General features: G+C 56.0%; 2 protein-coding genes and 1 long non-coding RNA gene across 17 annotated transcripts in view; 2 read left to right on the top strand and 1 right to left on the bottom strand.

Annotated features, from left to right (window-relative positions):
• SYNGAP1 (synaptic Ras GTPase activating protein 1) overlaps positions 1 to 12,722 on the top strand; it is a 33,692-nt gene extending 20,970 nt beyond the window's left edge. For 3 of the 14 annotated variants that reach the window (XM_046641260.1, XM_046641270.1, XM_046641268.1), the window contains 9 exons: positions 129 to 365; positions 491 to 692; positions 900 to 1,078; positions 1,704 to 1,745; positions 2,139 to 3,213; positions 3,615 to 3,788; positions 5,713 to 5,924; positions 6,975 to 7,068; positions 10,783 to 12,722. In XM_046641260.1, the coding sequence (XP_046497216.1) occupies positions 129 to 365; positions 491 to 692; positions 900 to 1,078; positions 1,704 to 1,745; positions 2,139 to 3,213; positions 3,615 to 3,788; positions 5,713 to 5,924; positions 6,975 to 7,068; positions 10,783 to 10,929 (2,362 nt within the window). In that variant the 3' untranslated portion in view covers positions 10,930 to 12,722. The other 11 variants (XR_006885458.1, XR_006885460.1, XR_006885457.1 and 8 more) reach the window with 11 other exon arrangements.
• Positions 7,106 to 13,388, bottom strand: LOC124227339 (uncharacterized). The gene is made up of 3 exons (XR_006885461.1): positions 13,052 to 13,388; positions 8,605 to 8,795; positions 7,106 to 7,474 (listed from the first exon to the last, which is right to left on the bottom strand). It is a non-coding gene; the product is annotated as an uncharacterized LOC124227339 (long non-coding RNA).
• A 137-nt stretch (positions 13,389 to 13,525) lies between these two features.
• Positions 13,526 to 16,362, top strand: ZBTB9 (zinc finger and BTB domain containing 9). 2 transcript variants are annotated; one of them, XM_046639999.1, is made up of 2 exons: positions 13,526 to 13,592; positions 13,880 to 16,362. In XM_046639999.1, exon 2 carries the CDS (start codon positions 13,965 to 13,967, stop codon positions 15,348 to 15,350), a length of 1,386 nt encoding a protein of 461 aa, XP_046495955.1. In that variant the 5' UTR covers positions 13,526 to 13,592; positions 13,880 to 13,964; the 3' UTR covers positions 15,351 to 16,362. The 2 variants fall into 2 exon arrangements, with proteins under 2 accessions (XP_046495955.1, XP_046495956.1); XM_046640000.1 differs by lacking the exon at positions 13,526 to 13,592 and adding an exon at positions 13,680 to 13,699.
• Positions 16,363 to 17,637: the final 1,275 nt, after the last annotated feature.

Here is a 17,637-nt window from a genome sequence, read left to right as displayed (position 1 = left end):
TGTTTCTACACCCTCACCTCCTGCCACCCCCCTCAGCATGTTCCCTGGAAGCTGAGGGTCTCTGGGGCTCAGTCCCGGTCTCTCTCTTTCTTTCTCTCTCTCTCTGTCTCCCCACCCCTTCCCCCCAGCGTGTTCCCGAGGGAGCTGAAGGAGGTGTTTGCATCTTGGCGACTGCGCTGCGCAGAGCGGGGCCGGGAGGACATCGCTGACAGGCTGATCAGCGCCTCACTCTTCCTGCGCTTCCTCTGCCCAGCCATTATGTCGCCCAGTCTCTTTGGGCTCATGCAGGAGTACCCAGATGAGCAGACCTCACGAACCCTCACCCTCATCGCCAAGGTCATCCAGAACCTGGCCAACTTTTCCAAGTGAGGGAAGCTTCAGGGCTGGGGGTGGGCAGGAAGGGTCTCCTGAGTCCTCAGAGACCCTAAGACCGGGGTGGGTGTGAGGCCTTCTGCGTGTGTGACCTCTGCCTTCTGGATGCCTTGGCCAGGTTTACCTCAAAGGAGGACTTTCTGGGATTCATGAATGAGTTTCTGGAGCTGGAGTGGGGTTCCATGCAGCAGTTCCTGTACGAGATATCCAACCTGGACACGCTGACCAACAGCAGCAGCTTTGAGGGTTACATCGACTTGGGCCGAGAGCTCTCCACACTGCATGCCTTGCTCTGGGAGGTGCTACCCCAGCTCAGCAAGGTCAGCAGATGCCCCTTTGCCCCATCCCCAGATGTCTCCAAAGGCTCCTGTGGCCTGAGGGACCACCCCCTCCATACATTTTTGTCCCTGCCCTGTCCTCCGACATATCACCACCACTCCCCCAGCTCAGACACCCTCCGCCTGCACTCTCTGAGGCCCTCTTAGAGCTGGTCACGTAGCCCCCAGGTAACAGCCTCACCCTTCCAGGAAGCCCTCCTGAAGCTGGGCCCGCTGCCCCGGCTCCTCAATGACATCAGCACAGCTCTGAGGAACCCCAACATCCAAAGGCAGCCAAGCCGCCAGAGCGAGCGGCCCCGGCCTCAGCCTGTGGTGCTGCGGGGTCCGTCAGCCGAGATGCAGGGCTACATGATGCGGGACCTCAACAGGTGAGCACCTGAGACCCCCACCCTTGTGCCCCAGAAACCCCTCCTTTTCTGTTCTGGATGCACTTCACTGGACATCATTCTAGGGCTTGAAAGAAAGGGAAAAACAGCAGGTTCTCAGAGAAAATGGTAAGGGGACAGGTACAGTCAGTGGTTAGGCTGAGAGTCCTTTAAAGCCAGAGGGAGCCCGAGGAGAAGTGTGGAGGCTCCTCCAGCTCCAGCTTGTTGTAAGCGTAGGGGTCTGGCTGTCCCAGAGCTGAGGTTCAGCCAGTGCATGCTGGATCAACAATGTGGTGTCAAAACATGCAAATATCTCTGTACTAGCTGGTAAATAGGCACCACCCCCAGCCTCCCACTAGAACCCCAGAGACCTTGCCATGATCCAACACTAGAGAAGTAACACCAAGACCCTAGTGGGCCTCCCGAGCCACAGCATACGTTCCGATGCAACGGCGACGGGCCTCAGCTGCTGCTCACTGATGACCGCCCTGCTTGTTCCTCTGCCATCTCGCCCTCCATGATGCCATACCCATTCCACCATTCCCACCTCCCCTTCCATTCGCCCATGTCTTCTGCCCACTGCTCTCCTTCTCTCTCTGTGCTCGCCCCTCTTTCCATCTCTCTCCAGCTCCATCGACCTTCAGTCCTTCATGGCTCGAGGCCTCAACAGGTGAGGGGCTCTCCCCTCCCCAGCCCTCCTCTCCTGTCTGCTCCCCCCTCCCACTCCAGTGGCCTTCACCTTCCTCGAACTCTCCTCTTCTCCTCCATGCACCCTCATCTCCTCCATATCTGCCCAGACCTGGCCCTCATCCCCCTCCTGCTGCCCACATCTCCCCTCCTCTAGGCCTCCCTCCCTTCCTGGCGGGGCCTTGTCCTTGCCTTCTGCCCACATGTCCCCTCCCATCCTCCCTGCCTGCCCTCTCCAGAGCTGCTGCCGCCAGCTCTCAGCCCTTCCCTGCAGGTCCCACTTTGCACCCCGAGGCCTGTGCCAGACCACAGCAGGCTGCATCACCAGCAGCCTTGGTCTTACCTCCTGCTTGTGTGCCCCCTTCCCTTCCCACAGCTCTATGGACATGGCTCGCCTCCCCTCCCCAACCAAGGAAAAGCCACCCCCACCGCCTCCTGGTGGGGGGAAAGACCTGTTCTATGTCAGCCGTCCGCCTCTGGCCCGCTCCTCGCCAGCATACTGCACGAGCAGCTCGGACATCACAGAGCCAGAGCAGAAGATGCTGAGTGTCAACAAGAGTGTCTCCATGCTGGATCTGCAGGGCGATGGGCCTGGCGGCCGCCTCAACAGCAGCAGTGTGTCCAATCTGGCGGCTGTTGGGGACCTGCTGCACTCGAGCCAGGCCTCCCTGACAGCGGCCCTGGGGCTGCGGCCTGCACCTGCTGGGCGCCTCTCCCAGGGGAGTGGCTCGTCCATCACTGCGGCTGGCATGCGCCTCAGCCAGATGGGCGTCACCACGGACGGTGTCCCTGCCCAGCAACTGCGCATCCCCCTCTCCTTCCAGAACCCTCTCTTCCATATGGCTGCTGATGGGCCAGGCCCCCCAGGAGGCCACGGAGCGGGTGCTGGCCACGGCCCACCTTCCTCCCATCACCACCATCACCACCACCACCACCACCGAGGTGGAGAGCCCCCAGGAGACACCTTCGCCCCATTCCATGGCTATAGCAAGAGTGAGGACCTCTCCTCAGGGGTCCCCAAGCCCCCCGCTGCTTCCATCCTTCACAGCCACAGCTACAGTGATGAGTTTGGACCCTCTGGCACTGACTTCACCCGTCGGCAGCTCTCACTCCAGGACAACCTGCAGCACATGCTGTCCCCTCCCCAGATCACCATTGGTCCCCAGAGGCCCGCCCCCTCAGGGCCTGGAGGTGGGAGTGGTGGTGGGGGCAGTGGTGGGGGTGGCGGGGGCCAGCCGCCTCCGTTGCAGAGGGGCAAGTCTCAGCAGTTGACAGTCAGCGCTGCCCAGAAACCCCGGCCATCCAGCGGGAATCTATTGCAGTCACCGGAGCCGAGTTACGGCCCTGCCCGTCCACGGCAACAGAGCCTCAGCAAGGAGGGCAGCATTGGGGGCAGCGGGGGCAGCGGTGGCGGAGGGGGTGGGGGGCTCAAGCCCTCCATCACCAAGCAGGTAGGTGAGGGTGGGAGGAAGCCCGGATGGGTGAAGAGCAGGGAGGGAAGGAAATGGGTTGGAGAAGTGGGGGTAGAATAGTCTGTGGTGTGAAGTTCCTCACAGTTTTCTCACCTCCTTTCATTCATTAAACAAATGTGTATAGAGTGCCCGCTCTGTGCCATGTGCTGTCTGGCACTGTGGATTCGGCAGTGAACAACAGACACAAATCCCTGCCCTCACGGAGCTCACGTTCAGAGGGGAGACATGATAAATAACGCACATAGCATTCCCGAGGTGACCAGTGCCAGAGCAGGGGAACAGGGTGGGGACTGTCAGCTCTTCTGGCAGTGCTCTCCCTCTCAGTGCACCCTGCCTTCTCCCACCTTCCCTCTCTCTGCCCCCACCTTGCCTCATCCCAGCACTCTCAGACGCCATCCACGCTGAACCCCACGATGCCAGCCTCCGAGCGGACAGTGGCCTGGGTCTCCAATATGCCTCACCTGTCAGCTGACATCGAGAGTGCCCACATTGAGCGGGAAGAGTACAAGCTGAAGGAGTACTCAAAGTCGATGGATGAGAGCCGGCTGGACAGGGTACGCTGGCCCCACCAGCCCCATGCCCACCTTGCCCTTTCCCCACTGGGGAGGCCTCTAGTCATTGCCAAGGGAGGCATCCAGGGTCAGGTAGTTATGATGGAAAGAAAAGACAAAGACCTGCTCCCCTCTCTTGAGAAGCCTTCAGTCTATTAGGGGAGACCAGATATAATCAGTCTGTTGAAAAGCCAATTTCAACTCTATTTTGTGGGTTATACACATCGTAGACCACGTGGGGAAAACATGTTCTATCTCAGGTTTACCTCCATGTTCTTCCTCAGGGAGAACGGAAGCCCTGGCTCTCAGGACTGCTCGGGAAAGGAAAGTTATTTTACCAGCAGTGTGAGCTGATAAATTGGGCAGGGGCAGAGGGGTTGCATTATGCTTACCCAGTCACTGTCCCATGGGCATTGGTGACAGAGGGTCGGTGTTGGGATGTGGTATGTATTGACCCAGGTGTGGAAAGACCATCCAGACTCTCAGCTGGTGGTGGACCAGAGCAAAAGACAGCAAGAGTGCTGGGGCACACACAGATAACTTAGCAGAAAGTTCCTTAGGGAAGTCGTTGCTCCCAGGACCCTGAAGAAGAGGGTGGCGGCAAGATTAGGTTATATGTGAAGAATGTAATGACTCCAGTTTGGGGGAGCAGAGAGGTTTCCTGGGGGAAGTGGTCTTTGAGCATAGGAAAATTTGGGGACTGATTAGATGGGTTTGGTCCAGCAAATTCCATGAGAATTAAGCCTTGATGCTCCAACGGAGCCATCGTAGGTAATGAATTAACATCCTTTATGTCTAGAATGGGGTTGGTTATGTATGTACCCTCTTTGGAGAATGAGAAAGGCCTCTCAGATCATTTATTCTGTTCTGTGCTTCAGATGAGGAGTCCTTGTTGAGGAAGGCTGTAGACTAGTACTGTCCAGTAGAACTTTCTGCAGTGATGGCAATGTTCTCTAATCTGCACTGACCAGTACGGTAGCCACTGGCCACATGTGGCTGGTACAATTAACTGAATTTTTAGTTTTATTTATTTATTTTGGTGAGGAAGATTGGCTCTGAGCTAACATCTGTTGTCAATCTTCCTTTTTTTTTTCTCCTCAAAGCCCCAGTATATAGCTGTATATCCTAGCTGTAAGTCCTTCTAGTTCTTCTATGTGAGATGCTGCCATAGCATGACTTGATGAGCAGTGTGTAGGTCTGTGTCCAGGATCCAAACTGGTGAACCCCTGGCAGCCAAAGCGGAGCATGTGAACTTAACCACTATGCCACCAGGTCGGCCCCAGTTTTATTTAAATTTTAAGTAGTCATATTTAAGTAGCTAATGGCTACTGTGTTGGATTGGTTGGCACAGCTCTCAACTCTAGAGCTAACAGGGCAGATAAAATGAGTCTTCTGAGCCCTCCCAGCCCCCGTATTCAGGGTCGTTATCCACAGAGGGGCAGTGCTGGATTCTCAGCCTGGACTCACTTGAAGCCCAGATGCCATGTCCCCAGGACAGAGCCTTTCCTCTCCCTAGCCAATGTCTTTTCCTCCTGGTCTCCCCAGTGTGCTCTGGGGCCTGGGTTGGGGCTGAGGAATCACCTTAGCTTTAATTTTGGGGTACAGTCACTCAAGGTGTGTCCGTGAGTCTCCCTAGGTTCCCGTGTGGGTCCTCATGTGTCCAGACACACAGGTGAGGACATGTATATACCTCTCGGGGTGTAGGGGTCTGTCACCTCGCTCCATCTTGAGGGAGCCTCAGCTCCATGGAAGGGCCTTCTCAAAAGCGAGCGTGTGTATGATCAACAGGCAGGGGACGGGCTGGAGAAGGCAGCTGGGATATCCCGTGCAAGGCAGTGGCTGTGCCTGGCAGGCAGGGAGGGAGGCTGGGTGGTGGGCTCAGGGCAAGGCGCCCCTCATAGTGCGGGGTCGTGTGCCCGGCGGGCAGGTGAAGGAGTACGAGGAGGAGATCCACTCACTGAAGGAGCGGCTGCACATGTCTAACCGGAAGCTGGAAGAGTATGAGCGGAGGCTGCTGTCCCAGGAAGAACAGACCAGTAAAATCCTGATGCAGTATCAGGCCCGGCTAGAGCAGAGCGAGAAGAGGCTGAGGCAGCAGCAGGTGGAGAAGGACTCGCAGATCAAGAGCATCATTGGCAGGTGAGGAGCGGCCCGGGGAGGGGTAGCAAGGGAGAACCTGAGGCTGAGGAGACCCAGGGAGCTCCCCCTCCAGCTGCCAGCCCCCAACTCAGGACGCCGTGAGGAAAACCCACCATCCTACTCCCACGGGTGCCACCGCTTACCCACCACCAGAAGGGAGAAACCTCTTGCTTAGTGCACTAAATGTCCATTTACCAACTCTGACCTCGCTCCTGATAGACTAACTTCTGAAGCCCTTGGAAAATGTGCCTGTTACTGTCCAGCCATCACTGTGTGTCTGCACCCAGCCTAGGCTGGGACTACCCACTGGTTATTCTCAACCCAGCCTGGGATGTTCCCCCAAACCTAGGCAGGGGTGCCTAGCCAGAGGAGCCCCTGACCATCCCCATCCTGGCCAGACCCTCCCTTTCCAGCCTTGGAAAGGTGTTCCGTTAGAAAATAAGTAACCCCTGTTTCATAAAGCCTGTGCACGCTTTCAATTGCTCTGCCAAGCAAGGGGGTCAGTTATCTTGAGGACTGGGCAGGACCCCGGGCCCCACTCCAACCAGAGCCAGCTCCATTTCGATCCAGTCTAAAAGTATTTTTGAGTAAAATTAATTAGAAGAAAAAGGCTTGACTTGAAACTTTTTTTGAAAACGACTGCTCTCCTTGATATCCTTTATGAGAAATCACCTTGAGAATCTCTATCAAAGGCAGGGAGACGCTGGGAATAATAGTGATTGCAGAGATCCCTCTTGGGCGAGGTGTCAGGTCTTCAGCCACAGAAGGTCTGTGGGGGGGCACTGGCCTGAATGGAGGGTGGAGGGCCGGGGGGGTCTGGGTGGTAGAGCTCTCTGAGGCCCAGAAAGCTGTCCTTAGCAGGGAGATGTGAGGGACCCTGAGAGGAAGGTGAGTAATGGAGTCTTTTGGGTGGAGAGGGACTGAGGGAGAGGGGAGAAGGATGCCCGAGGCTTTTCCAGAGAGGTGCAGGGGTTCCCTGAGATCAGAAGTTACATGGGCAGGTTCCGAGCCCGTGCCCGCCACTAACCCCACTGAAGCCCGTCCCTTCAGGCTGATGCTGGTGGAGGAGGAGCTGCGCCGGGACCACCCCGCCATGGCTGAGCCGCTGCCTGAACCCAAGAAGAGGCTGCTCGACGCTCAGGTGGAAATTACAATGTCATTTATCTTCTCCGTGTCCCATCCCCATCCATCCCACTGTCCTTCGTGCACTCACTGCACCAGCCAGCCCAGCCCCATCGCCATCTGTCTCTCCCACTGTCTTCCGTTTGTCCACTGGCTGCTCCTGGCAGCCCCTCAGTGACCCCATCTTCATCCCATCGTCTGTGCCTTTGTCACTCCTGGCAGCGTCAGCCCCACCCCCGTGCCTTCCCACCCTGTCTTTCCCACTCCTGTCTGCGTCTCAGGATCTCTTCCAGAACCTCAGTCTCTCTGCCCCTAGACCCTATCCAGTTCCCGGGTCCCCTGCCCCTTCTGTGCCTGCTCCTGTTCAAGTCGGAGTTCAGCTTCCTCTGAGCTCTTCTTGGGCCGGGAGGGCTGGAGGCTGCAGTTTGCTAGAACAGAGCACAGGGCAGTATGAGTTCTAGTTTCCCCAGGCTCTGGACGGTGCCCTGGGGAGTTGGGGTCCCCATCACCTCTGTTCTCCTGGCTCCCCAGTTTTCCTGACTCCTTGGCAGCTCCCGCAGAGCTTCCTGTTCCTGACTCTTCAGATCTTGAAGGCCTCCCCCGCAGGCTCTCCTTTCCCTCAGTGTTTAAGTCTAGCCTCCTTTGGTCTCTCTCCCTCTGGTCCTCACACCTGACTGGCTTTCCAGCTCTCTGCTGCCCTCCTTCTCTTCTCACCAGCCAGCTTTCAGGACCTCCCTCCTGTGCCCTTACCCCTTGCTGTCCCCAAATTCTGCTCACTTTCCCTCCCATGCTCCTCCTTCCTCTGCTCTGACCGCCAGGCTTCCCCACCACCACCACCAAGGCTCCTGACCCCATGACCCCACTCTCTCCCCCTGCAGCTCCTCATCAGGTAATTCTCCTGGTTCCGCTTTGACCACGGGCGGAGGACACAGGGGGAGGTGACTCCGGACCACTGCAGGTTGGTCATGAAGCCCACTCCCCTCCGACTCTCCAGAGCCTCTCCCCGCTCACTGCTGCCCTCCACACCCAACATCCTCCACAGACCCTACCGTCCTGACACCTCCCGCACAGACCCACCTCTCAAGGCACTGCCCCAAGAGAGCCCTTCCCGCTGCCTCCCCGCACTCTTAGTGATACCTTTCCAGCGCCAAGCACTCACCCCTAGACAGGCCCAGCCCCAGCGCATCCCCAGATCACACTCCCTTCCTACACGCCCTCCCCAGCCTCCTCCTGACTCAGTCCTCCTCCTCTACCTCTCCAGTGTATGTCTGTCACCCCCCATTTCACCAGAGCGTCCTTGGGGGTTGGGATGTTGGGGGTGGGGTTTGTTAAAGGGGTGGCGGTGATGATGGGTTGGGGGACCCTGGCTAGAGGGGCTGTGCTGACTGCAGCAGGTAGGTTGGGGGTTCCCTTCCTTCCCTAACCTTGGTTCTCTGCCCCTCCTCCTTCCACCCCCACCTGTTTCTCTTCCTCCTCCCTTACATCTATGAGGTAGAAGGCATCAGGGGCTCCTAGTCGGCCCCACTGGGTGGGAACTAAGAGTGGGTAGGTAACTCACGGAGACTTTGCAGGGCCCTGGAAGGAATGCTGTTCAGATGTTGGGACAGTAGGCAGGGTGAGTAAAGCAAGGAGCAAGAAAGGAGCCTTGACAGATGTTAGGACGTGGACTGGCCCATGTGGCGTGGGAGTTGGCAGTGGGGTGAGGCGTCTTCCTAAATAACATCATGGGCTCAGGAGCCATGTTGATTCCTAGGCAGAGATGCCAGGGACCGCATGTTAAATAATCTTTCTTCTTGTCAGAGCTCACATCCTGGGGTTGTGAATGCCACTCACTCCCCCTCTCCCACCACCCAGTGGCCTTGCCGGACACATAATCCTACCTAAAAAGCCAGTAAATGGGAACCTGTCAGCCACCGACATCATTTCTGAGTTGCTTTATTTTCTGTGGGATTGATCTGCAGTGGGCAGTGGCTCCTCACACTGTAATTTTAACTCTGCCTGGCCAGCCTCTCTGTCAAAGTAGTTAGTGATCTGTAAACAGATGCTAAAAGGCACCAGGGGACCTCACCATTTAAAGGACTCCTGCAGTGACTTCTTTTGTAAAATGAATAATGGCACCCTAATTTATCTACTTTCTAAATTTGGGTCCATGGGGGTGTAGGGGGCATGCCTATGTGCTGTCACCAGCAGACAAGCAGAGGGAAGGGAATCTGAGGTTTCCTGTCCCTGCCCTCCTGCCACACTCAGGATCCCCCACCACACGCAGTTTCCTCTTTTGCTGACTTGTGGAGTGTGGGATATGCTCAGCAAGCTAAGAGGGCAGCTCTGCTTAAGACCGGGGTTTTGGTGACCTTCTGAGAGGTGGGCTCTGTGGTTGGGAAGGGAGCCTCTACTTGGAACATGTTTGTTTCCTTTAGAGCTACGGTCACACATAACTAGGTTGCCCAGGCCTAAATGCCCTGTGGCCCAGGAAATAAATTTGGACACTTTTTCTAAACCACTTTTAGGTACTGGTCCCTCTGTAACTCAGCCATTAATTTAAAAATTAATTTGGTACCTCTATTTTAAAAAGCCAAGTGAGCGACCAGAAGTGTAGTACAGATGGCTTTCTTCTCCTCTCCCAGCAGAGGAACAGAAGCCAGAGCTGAGGGCAGGAGCCAGGAGTTGGTCCAGGAGCGGTAGGGGGTGACAGAATAGGCCCAGGGGTGGGAGTAGGGTCTGGTACCCCTGGCTCTCTAAGTGGGAGCCCAGGGAGAGGGACTGAAAGGAATGTGGGGGTGGAAAGGAATGAAGTGTTTCTGCTTCCTGGGGATGCAGAGATTGGGGCATGCTGTGTCTCTGCAGAAGCTCCTGGTCGTTTCTGCCTCTGCTGTTAGCATGAGGCAGCCCTCCCACAGTATTTGTACCTTCCCACATCACCTCCCTGAATCCCCTTCCTTTCCCCCCCCAGTACAGTTAAACCTCTCTAATTTGGAATGTTATATTTGAGAAGATGGCCACTCTGAATAAGTGACAAAAGTGAATGACAGTGTCTATTTAATGAAATGCATGTCTTCAAAATATATACAGTAAGTAGAACTCGATGAACAAGGCTTTTCCACTCGAGGCCCTCAGGGAGCATGCGTTAATGAACAGATAGGATTGAAAAGTCTGTTTTCTAGTACAGCTTAACTATTCCCTCCCACAGGCACATTTCCACTATTAATTTGCTTAGCACACCCTTTCTTCATAGATAAAGGAAAACTCAAGCCCAGTTTTTGTTCAAATTATGAAAAAATTCCAAATCCACGGGGGTTTGGATTAATGAGGTTTTGCTGTACTGCCTCCCCTTGTTCCCTCAACACAAAGCTCCTACCTTGGATTGGAGGTGGGCTGAGAGGGGTTCCAAGAGGAGGGTGGGCTGGGCAGGGCAAAATAACAAGGGTGAGGTTGGGGGTGAGGTGGGAACTTGCTTCTTTTGAACTGGTTTCCTGGTGTGAGTGACTCCCTGGGTTGAAGGAAGGCCCCTGTTAGGAGTCTGGGGTGAGATTCTCCTCTCTCTGATCCCAGAAGATGTAACTTCTACTGCAGGTGAGAGATACAAGAGGAGGATGGGGGAGGGGTGCTTCCGGGGAAGTGGGTGGACATGGTTTATGGAGGGGGCTGGTTATGGGGGAGGCCACTGCTAGGGGACTGGCACCCAGGCCCCCGCGAAGCGTCTCAATAAGTCCGCGCTCTCCTCTTTGGTGTCTTGCAGGAGAGGCAGCTTCCCCCCTTGGGTCCAACAAACCCGCGTGTGACGCTGGCCCCACCTTGGAACGGCCTGGCCCCCCCAGCCCCGCCCCCCCCACCCCGGCTGCAGATCACCGAGAACGGCGAGTTCCGAAACACCGCAGACCACTAGCCCACCCAGCATCACAGACCTTCTTCTCCCTCCCCATGCACCCCACCCTGGAACAGCACCAACCACCAGGACTGGACGTCGCCGAGGGACAGCGGGATTGCCTCCCTAAATGCCTCCTTGGGGGGCACCAATCCCCCACCCCCACTGCACCATTTCCAGGAGGGAGAGTGGGGACCCTTAGCTGCCCCCTTTTCCTTCCTGTTGGGGTGCTGCCCCCTGTGACCCCCAGGGACCCTTGCCCCAGGACACCACCTACCCCACACAGACCCCTTCACTCCGGGGTGCTATCCCCATCCTCTGCCTCATCGTTCCCCTGAGCACTGGGGGACAGACCCTCGCCCCCACCCTGGGGGTGCGGCACCTCCAAACTTTCAACTTCAGGGTGATTTTTTAGCAGTAACCAGAGCTGACAATCTAACTCCCCTCCACCGCCCCATTTTGGCCTCCCCTGTCCCCCTTGTTATGGGGAGGGGACCCCGGGTGAGGGGGCCCTATTACCCCTTGATTTCTCAGGAGCGTCTGGGGGGGCTCAGCACGCACAAACTCCTTCTCCTCCTACCACTCTTAAATTTACTCCCTCCCCACCCAGAACCCAGATGGGGTGGAGGGGCCACCGGGGCAGGGAGGGGGCGGCAAGGGGGGAATGGGAGTTGTCTCCCCTTCCTCCCACACCTGATCTGCTCTTGGCTGGTCCCAGAGCGGGGTGAGGGGGCTTATGCCCCCCCCCTCCCCCAGTGTGTTGGGTGGGGTGGAATTGAGGTTAGGGTGAAGGGTTAGGGTTTAGGAGGGTGTGTATGTTGGGGAGGACAGACTAGTTGATCTGCCCTACCCTAACACATACAGTCCCCCCTGCCCCTCCCCTCTCTCTTCTTGGTCTCTACTCCCAGGGGGAGGGGGGAACTTACTCTAGGAAAAGCCATGTCTCTCTCCCCCAGGGTGGGGGGACCTGTGTTGGAGGGGGGGGGTGTTGGGGGCCCCCTTCCATGACTCTGTCCCCCCGGGGGGAGGCAGGACAGGGCTGGGCTTCCCTCTCATCCTCCCCCCCTCCCCAATCTCCCTCCACCTCCCTCCTTCCCTCCCGCCAGCTCCACAATTTTTCGGTGTTTCTCTGTATATAGCTCTCTGGCGGGATAGGGGAGGTAGGATGGATGGGGTTTGGGGTGGGTAGGTCATGGGAGGGGTGAAGCCCCTCCTTGGCACCCCCTCTTCCCTGACTGCTGTCCCCTACCCAGCCTTGCCCCCTCATCCCTTCTTGCGTTTGGTATTGAGACTCTGTTCCCAGACTCCACCCTTCTTTCTTTTGTATGGACAGTTCCCCTTCAGTCCCATTCCCCTACACACATACACCCAGCCGGGGCCAAGTTTATACTTATATAAAAGTTGTAAATATGTGATATTTTATCCCTGTGCCCTTTCCTTGCTTTCCCAACCCCAGACCCTACCCCTGAGCCCCACCCCCTCCTCTCTTCTTTGGCTGTTGTAATTATCTGGGATTTGTACTGTACATATCCGGGGTGTGTGTGTGGGGGCTGGGGGCAACCCCTCTGTACAGAGCTTCCTGGCCCCCTCCCCTCCACGCTTCCCTCTCCCCCACCCCCCTAAGGGTAGGGAGATGCTCTTCCTACCTGTTTTATTTTGTTTTCTCGTTCTCCCTCCCCACCCCACCCCACTCCCAGCCTTCTCTATCCCCCCTCACTGTCCCTTTTTCTCCACTCCCAGCCCCATTTCCTTTTTTTCTGGAGTGTGTGGTGAAACAGAAAAATCATGTTTAATAAACGGAGATTGTTCTTTTATCGCTGTGCTGACTTTCCTAGGCTGGGATCTCCAGGGAGACCAGCAGGGTGATAGGATCTGCCTTTTGAGAGGAGGCTGACAGCCTGGGAGAAACTATATCCCTGCGTGATGCCATAGTCTCCCCCTAGAATCTCTCTCCCCGACCCAGTCAGGAGATTCACTCCGTTTTTGACCAGGGGTTTTGCAGTGGCCAAACGTACCCAGTCTAGCTCTTCCCTCACCACTGCTCCACTTAACCCGAGGGAGAAAAGAGTCAAGAAGCAAGCACCAGCATCTGATAAAAGATTCCAAGTATGTTTATATGTATCTTAACAACAAAAGAAATTACCTAGAAATAGGGTTGGTTTAATTGCTGGTTAAAATGCTCCCGTGCGGAATGGAGGAAAGAACCTGGTTCCAGTCGCAGGCCGACCACTCGCCAGCCTCGGTGTCCCCCGAGGAAACAAGATGGCAACACCTACCTCGCGGGGCGGGGGGAGGACACAGGGTGCTGTGGACAACGCCTAGCCCACACAGCAGGTGCCAACTTAATCTCGTCCTTTCGGCACCTACCGGGGGACGGGCGCTACGTTTACTCGCCGCGGTGACTCCCGCGTCACTGACTCCGTCCGGGCTGCGCTCTCCAGAGCCGCTCTCCCCACTCCCGCAGGGACGGTCACCCCACGCGGCGCCGCGGGGGCCCGCGGCCTCTTGCCAGCACCGCCCCCTCACCCGCGCAGCCAATCAACACGAGGCTTGTAGGCCACCGCCCTCCGATTGGCTGCGGCCCTGGCCCCGCCCACCGCGCCCGGCGTCGGCGTCCGGCGAGGAGGCGGCGGCTTCCGGCCCAGGACAGCGCGGCAGCTGTGGAGGCGTTCTGGGTCTGCCGGGTGAGTACTGGCGGGGTCGTGGCAGCGGGGTGGGTCGGTCAGGGCCGGCGAGCTCAGGCTCGTGGCTGAAGCGCTTCGTCCTCCGCGGTCCTGGAAGTGAAACCCCGGTTGGTGTCTTGTGGGCAGTTTTTGTTTTCTCGGTGGAGGAGTGCGCGGGACCGATCGGCAGAAACCACCGCTGGCCGAACAGTTTCCGCGTGTCGGGGGGTGGGGGAGGCGGGTGGAGTGCGAGGCGACCTGGTCCCTCTTAGCCGGAGCTTCTGTGACCCCATCTGTTTCCTCCGCAGCCTTCATCCCTCCGCAGCCTTCAGTCTGCCCCGGCCCCTCGTCTCCTGTGCTCGATCCTCCGGAGGCTCTCTTTCCGAGGAGGCCATGGATACCTCGACGCCCTTGCCTCCCGTAGCCCCCTCCCCGAACTTCAGCCCAGCCCCACGGACGATCCAGATCGAGTTTCCTCAGCACAGCTCGTTGCTGCTGGAAGCCCTGAACCGCCACAGGCTCGAGGGAAAGTTCTGCGACGTGTCCCTCCTGGTGCAGGGCCGGGAACTTAGGGCTCACAAAGCCGTGTTGGCCGCGGCCTCTCCTTACTTCCATGACAAACTGCTTCTGAGGGACGCGCCACGGCTCACTCTGCCCAGCGTCATTGAAGCGGATGCTTTCGAGGGGCTGCTCCAGCTCATTTATTCAGGGCGCCTCCGCCTGCCGCTGGATGCTCTCCCTGCTCACCTCCTTGTGGCCAGTGGGCTCCAGATGTGGCAAGTAGTAGATCAGTGCTCAGAGATTCTTAGAGACCTAGAAACCTCAGGTGGCGGACTTTCAACCCCTGGATCGACCGCTTGCCACACGCTTCTTTCCACCACATCCTCTCCAGGAGGCTGGTGCATAAGCTCTTCCTCTTTCCAGACCGAGGTGCAGTCGTCCACTTCTACACAGAGTCTTGTTGGAGGAGAGGGGAGTGAACTGGAAGATGTGTTACAGATTCAAATTGAGGAAGAGGAGGAGGAGGACCAGGGGTCAGCAGCACCCTCTCAGACTCCTCAATCTCAGAGAGCGTCAGGGGATTTTCCTCGCCCTCATGGATCCCAACCACTGCCCGTGTCCTCTACTCCCCGCAGGCTTCCAGAGGGGGAGAGTGCACCACTTGAGCCTCCTGCCCCTCAGACTGCACGGCCTCTCAAAATCTTCTACATTAAGCAGGAACCCTTTGAGCCTAAGGAGGAGAAATCAGGAGGTGGAACTCAGTCTGGAGCAGCAGAGGAGGAGACCAAAGTGTTTGCTGGAGGGGACTCAGAGGGGAATGGAGAGCTAGCGTTCTTGCTGCCGTCAGCAGCAGGGGCAGCGTCTGGAGGCGCGGGCTCGTCAGGGAAACCAGTGGATCTTCACGGGAATGAAATCGTGTCAGGAAGTGGGGGACCTGGAGGAGCAGGGCAGGCTGTGCACGGGCCTGTGAAGCTTGGAGGGGCACCCCCTGCCGATGGGAAACGCTTTGGTTGCTTGTGTGGGAAGCGGTTTGCAGTGAAGCCGAAGCGTGACCGGCACATCATGCTGACCTTCAGCCTTCGACCCTTTGGCTGTGGCATCTGCAACAAGCGCTTCAAGCTGAAGCACCATCTGACAGAGCATATGAAGACCCATGCAGGAGCCCTGCATGCCTGTCCCCACTGTGGCCGTCAGTTCCGAGTCCATGCCTATTTCCTTCGCCACCAGGACCTGTGCAAGGGCCAGGGCTGGGCCACTGCTCACTGGACTTACGAATGACTGCGGAAGCCAAATACTAACTTCCAGTCCGAGAGCGCCACTGCTGCTGACGGAGTCTTACCCTCACTCCCACACACCTCCATGCTGGATCTTGTAATCAGGCCAAGAGAATAGATACGTTGTAGACCTCCTTTTCTTGGGTGTGGGCCTCAACCTCACAGATCTGGAAATTCAGATTTCTCGTCTCACCCAAGGTTTTTACTAATAATCCTACAGGAAAGTGGTTTATAGGTGTATGTAAATTGATCACTTGCCCATAATAGACTTTCTTTTCATACAGGAAACCTGATTTCAGGTTAGAAGTTTATTTGATGAGAGAAGAGTTAGAAGAAAAAGACATGATCATCAGTGTTTGATTCAGTGTCCACGAGGAGGTCAAGGAGCTGGTCTCCATCTCGAGATACGTTTGACTCAGAGTTTGAGTAATTTAGAGACCAAGCTCTAAGGTTGCCTCCCCCTCATCACTGCTGAGATGATGCGAACAGAGTTCTCTTTATGTACTTTCTTTTGTTATATCTTTCCAGACACCCCTCAGATCATAACTTGCTTTCTTACAGTAGGTACCTTCCCAGCACCTGTATTTTTTATGTTGTAGTTGAGCACGTTAACAAATCAAGCATTCCACGTGTCATTCCGAGCGCCCTCCTGAGTAGAGTGTGTGCCCTCGGCAGCCGGTGCCTCTTGTCTACTTTTGACCACAAGTCATCACTCATGTGTTGATCATAGTGATTGGAATGTGACCAGTGCACTCAGGAGATGACAACTGACCTGAAATGCTCTCAGGGCAACACCACTGCTCTGAACAAGTGGCCTTGGTCACAGGGACTCAGGGCTGAGATGGGGCATGCTGAAGGGTGGAGAGTAACTGTGCAGTGGGACAACACCCCCTCCCTCTCCCCGCACCCACACAGGACAGCCCCTTGGTTGAGAGGTAGAAGGGTAGATATTGGGATGGGGAGTTTGTCACAGGTTACTTAATTTCTTCAAATAAACTTTGTCCTGAAACCCAAGCTGACAGTGGACTGAGGAGTAATTTATGTGGGAGAGACAACCTGAGAACAGAATTGCAAAGACTTGGATGCGATCTGTATGCAGCTGGGCCATGTTGATGGGGGGAGAGTGGGATAGTTTCACACCATGCAGAGAACACTGTCCCGGACTTCAGTGGGCTGGATTCTAGGCCCTGACCTGCCAGTGAGTAACCTCTGGTGTGTTACCTTATCTTTCAGAGTCAACTGTCACTTTTTGTGTGTATGTGTTGGAGGGGGAAGGTGATAGGTACCTTTAACTGGTTCTCTGTCTTTTTTTTTAAAGGGATTGGTTCCGCTGACCTTTACCTGTAATACTCCCTGGCTTCGTGTATTATGTGTAACGTTTGGTCTGTTCTACAAACATTTAATGCAAAGCCTTGTACTGGACCCTCACTTACATTCTGCCCTCAAAGATTTCACAGCTACTACCATAGCTAGACAAGTAATGATGATGTGGTGTGATAAGTCCATGGTAGTGGGCAGGACAAGCTACTGTAGTGGCACAAAGCAAGCCCAGCAAAGACCTATTATAGGTCAGCAGAAGTTTCACAAAGGACTCCACATGCCAGAGTATGGCAGTGGGTGTGGGTGGCTGAACTGATGTGGAAACATGCATTGAAGTCACAACTACCAGGCCAGGAGTGATAGCCTTCCCCAAAGCATGTTCCTCAAAAGTTGTTAGTTCTGGCACCCAGAAGGGGCTGAAAAGTGTGACTTTATGGTTGAGAAGGTGGATTCTGGCTGGGATGTGTCAGCCTCTCTAAAGAGCCATGCCATGGTACCATCCCCATGGTAGGGACTGAGAACACATTGGGAAAGGGGTCAGAGGGGACTGCCAATCTTGGATCTACTAAAATCCTACCCCCCTGCCATTCTTTGGCACACGTTCTGTAGGTGGCTGTATCCATTGGCCAGGATCCTTTGTTTGCAAGCAATGGAAGCTGGCTCTGACTAACCTTATCAAAACAAGACTCTGTAGAAGGATGTGGGGTGGCTCCTGGAACGGAAGGAAGAGCTGAAGGACCAGCCTTTGGAAGGACAAGGCCCAGGTCAGCTCCGGGCTCCAGGAAGCAGGAACTCTTAAGGAATCTTTTCAGGTCGTATATTTTGGGATGATGACCCAGTCGTTTTTATTTCTTGTGTCACTCATCTCAAGATGAAATTTTCTGGGAGAGAACTCGGCCTCAGTCCGCCCTCTGGCCAGAGCACCTTGATCATATGTTCCATTAAGGCAAAAAAGTAGACATGGAATCCTC

This window comes from Equus quagga, chromosome 15 (assembly GCF_021613505.1).
Source record: "Equus quagga isolate Etosha38 chromosome 15, UCLA_HA_Equagga_1.0, whole genome shotgun sequence".
Classification (NCBI taxonomy): domain Eukaryota; kingdom Metazoa; phylum Chordata; class Mammalia; order Perissodactyla; family Equidae; genus Equus; species Equus quagga.
Note: the sequence above shows the minus strand (reverse complement) of the source record. Positions and strands in the feature narration are given on the sequence as shown.

Coding starts and splice junctions, on each gene's coding strand:
- ZBTB9 (XM_046639999.1), top strand. CDS start 13,965: ATGGATACCTCGACGCCCTTGCCTCCCGTAGCCCCCTCCCCGAACTTC.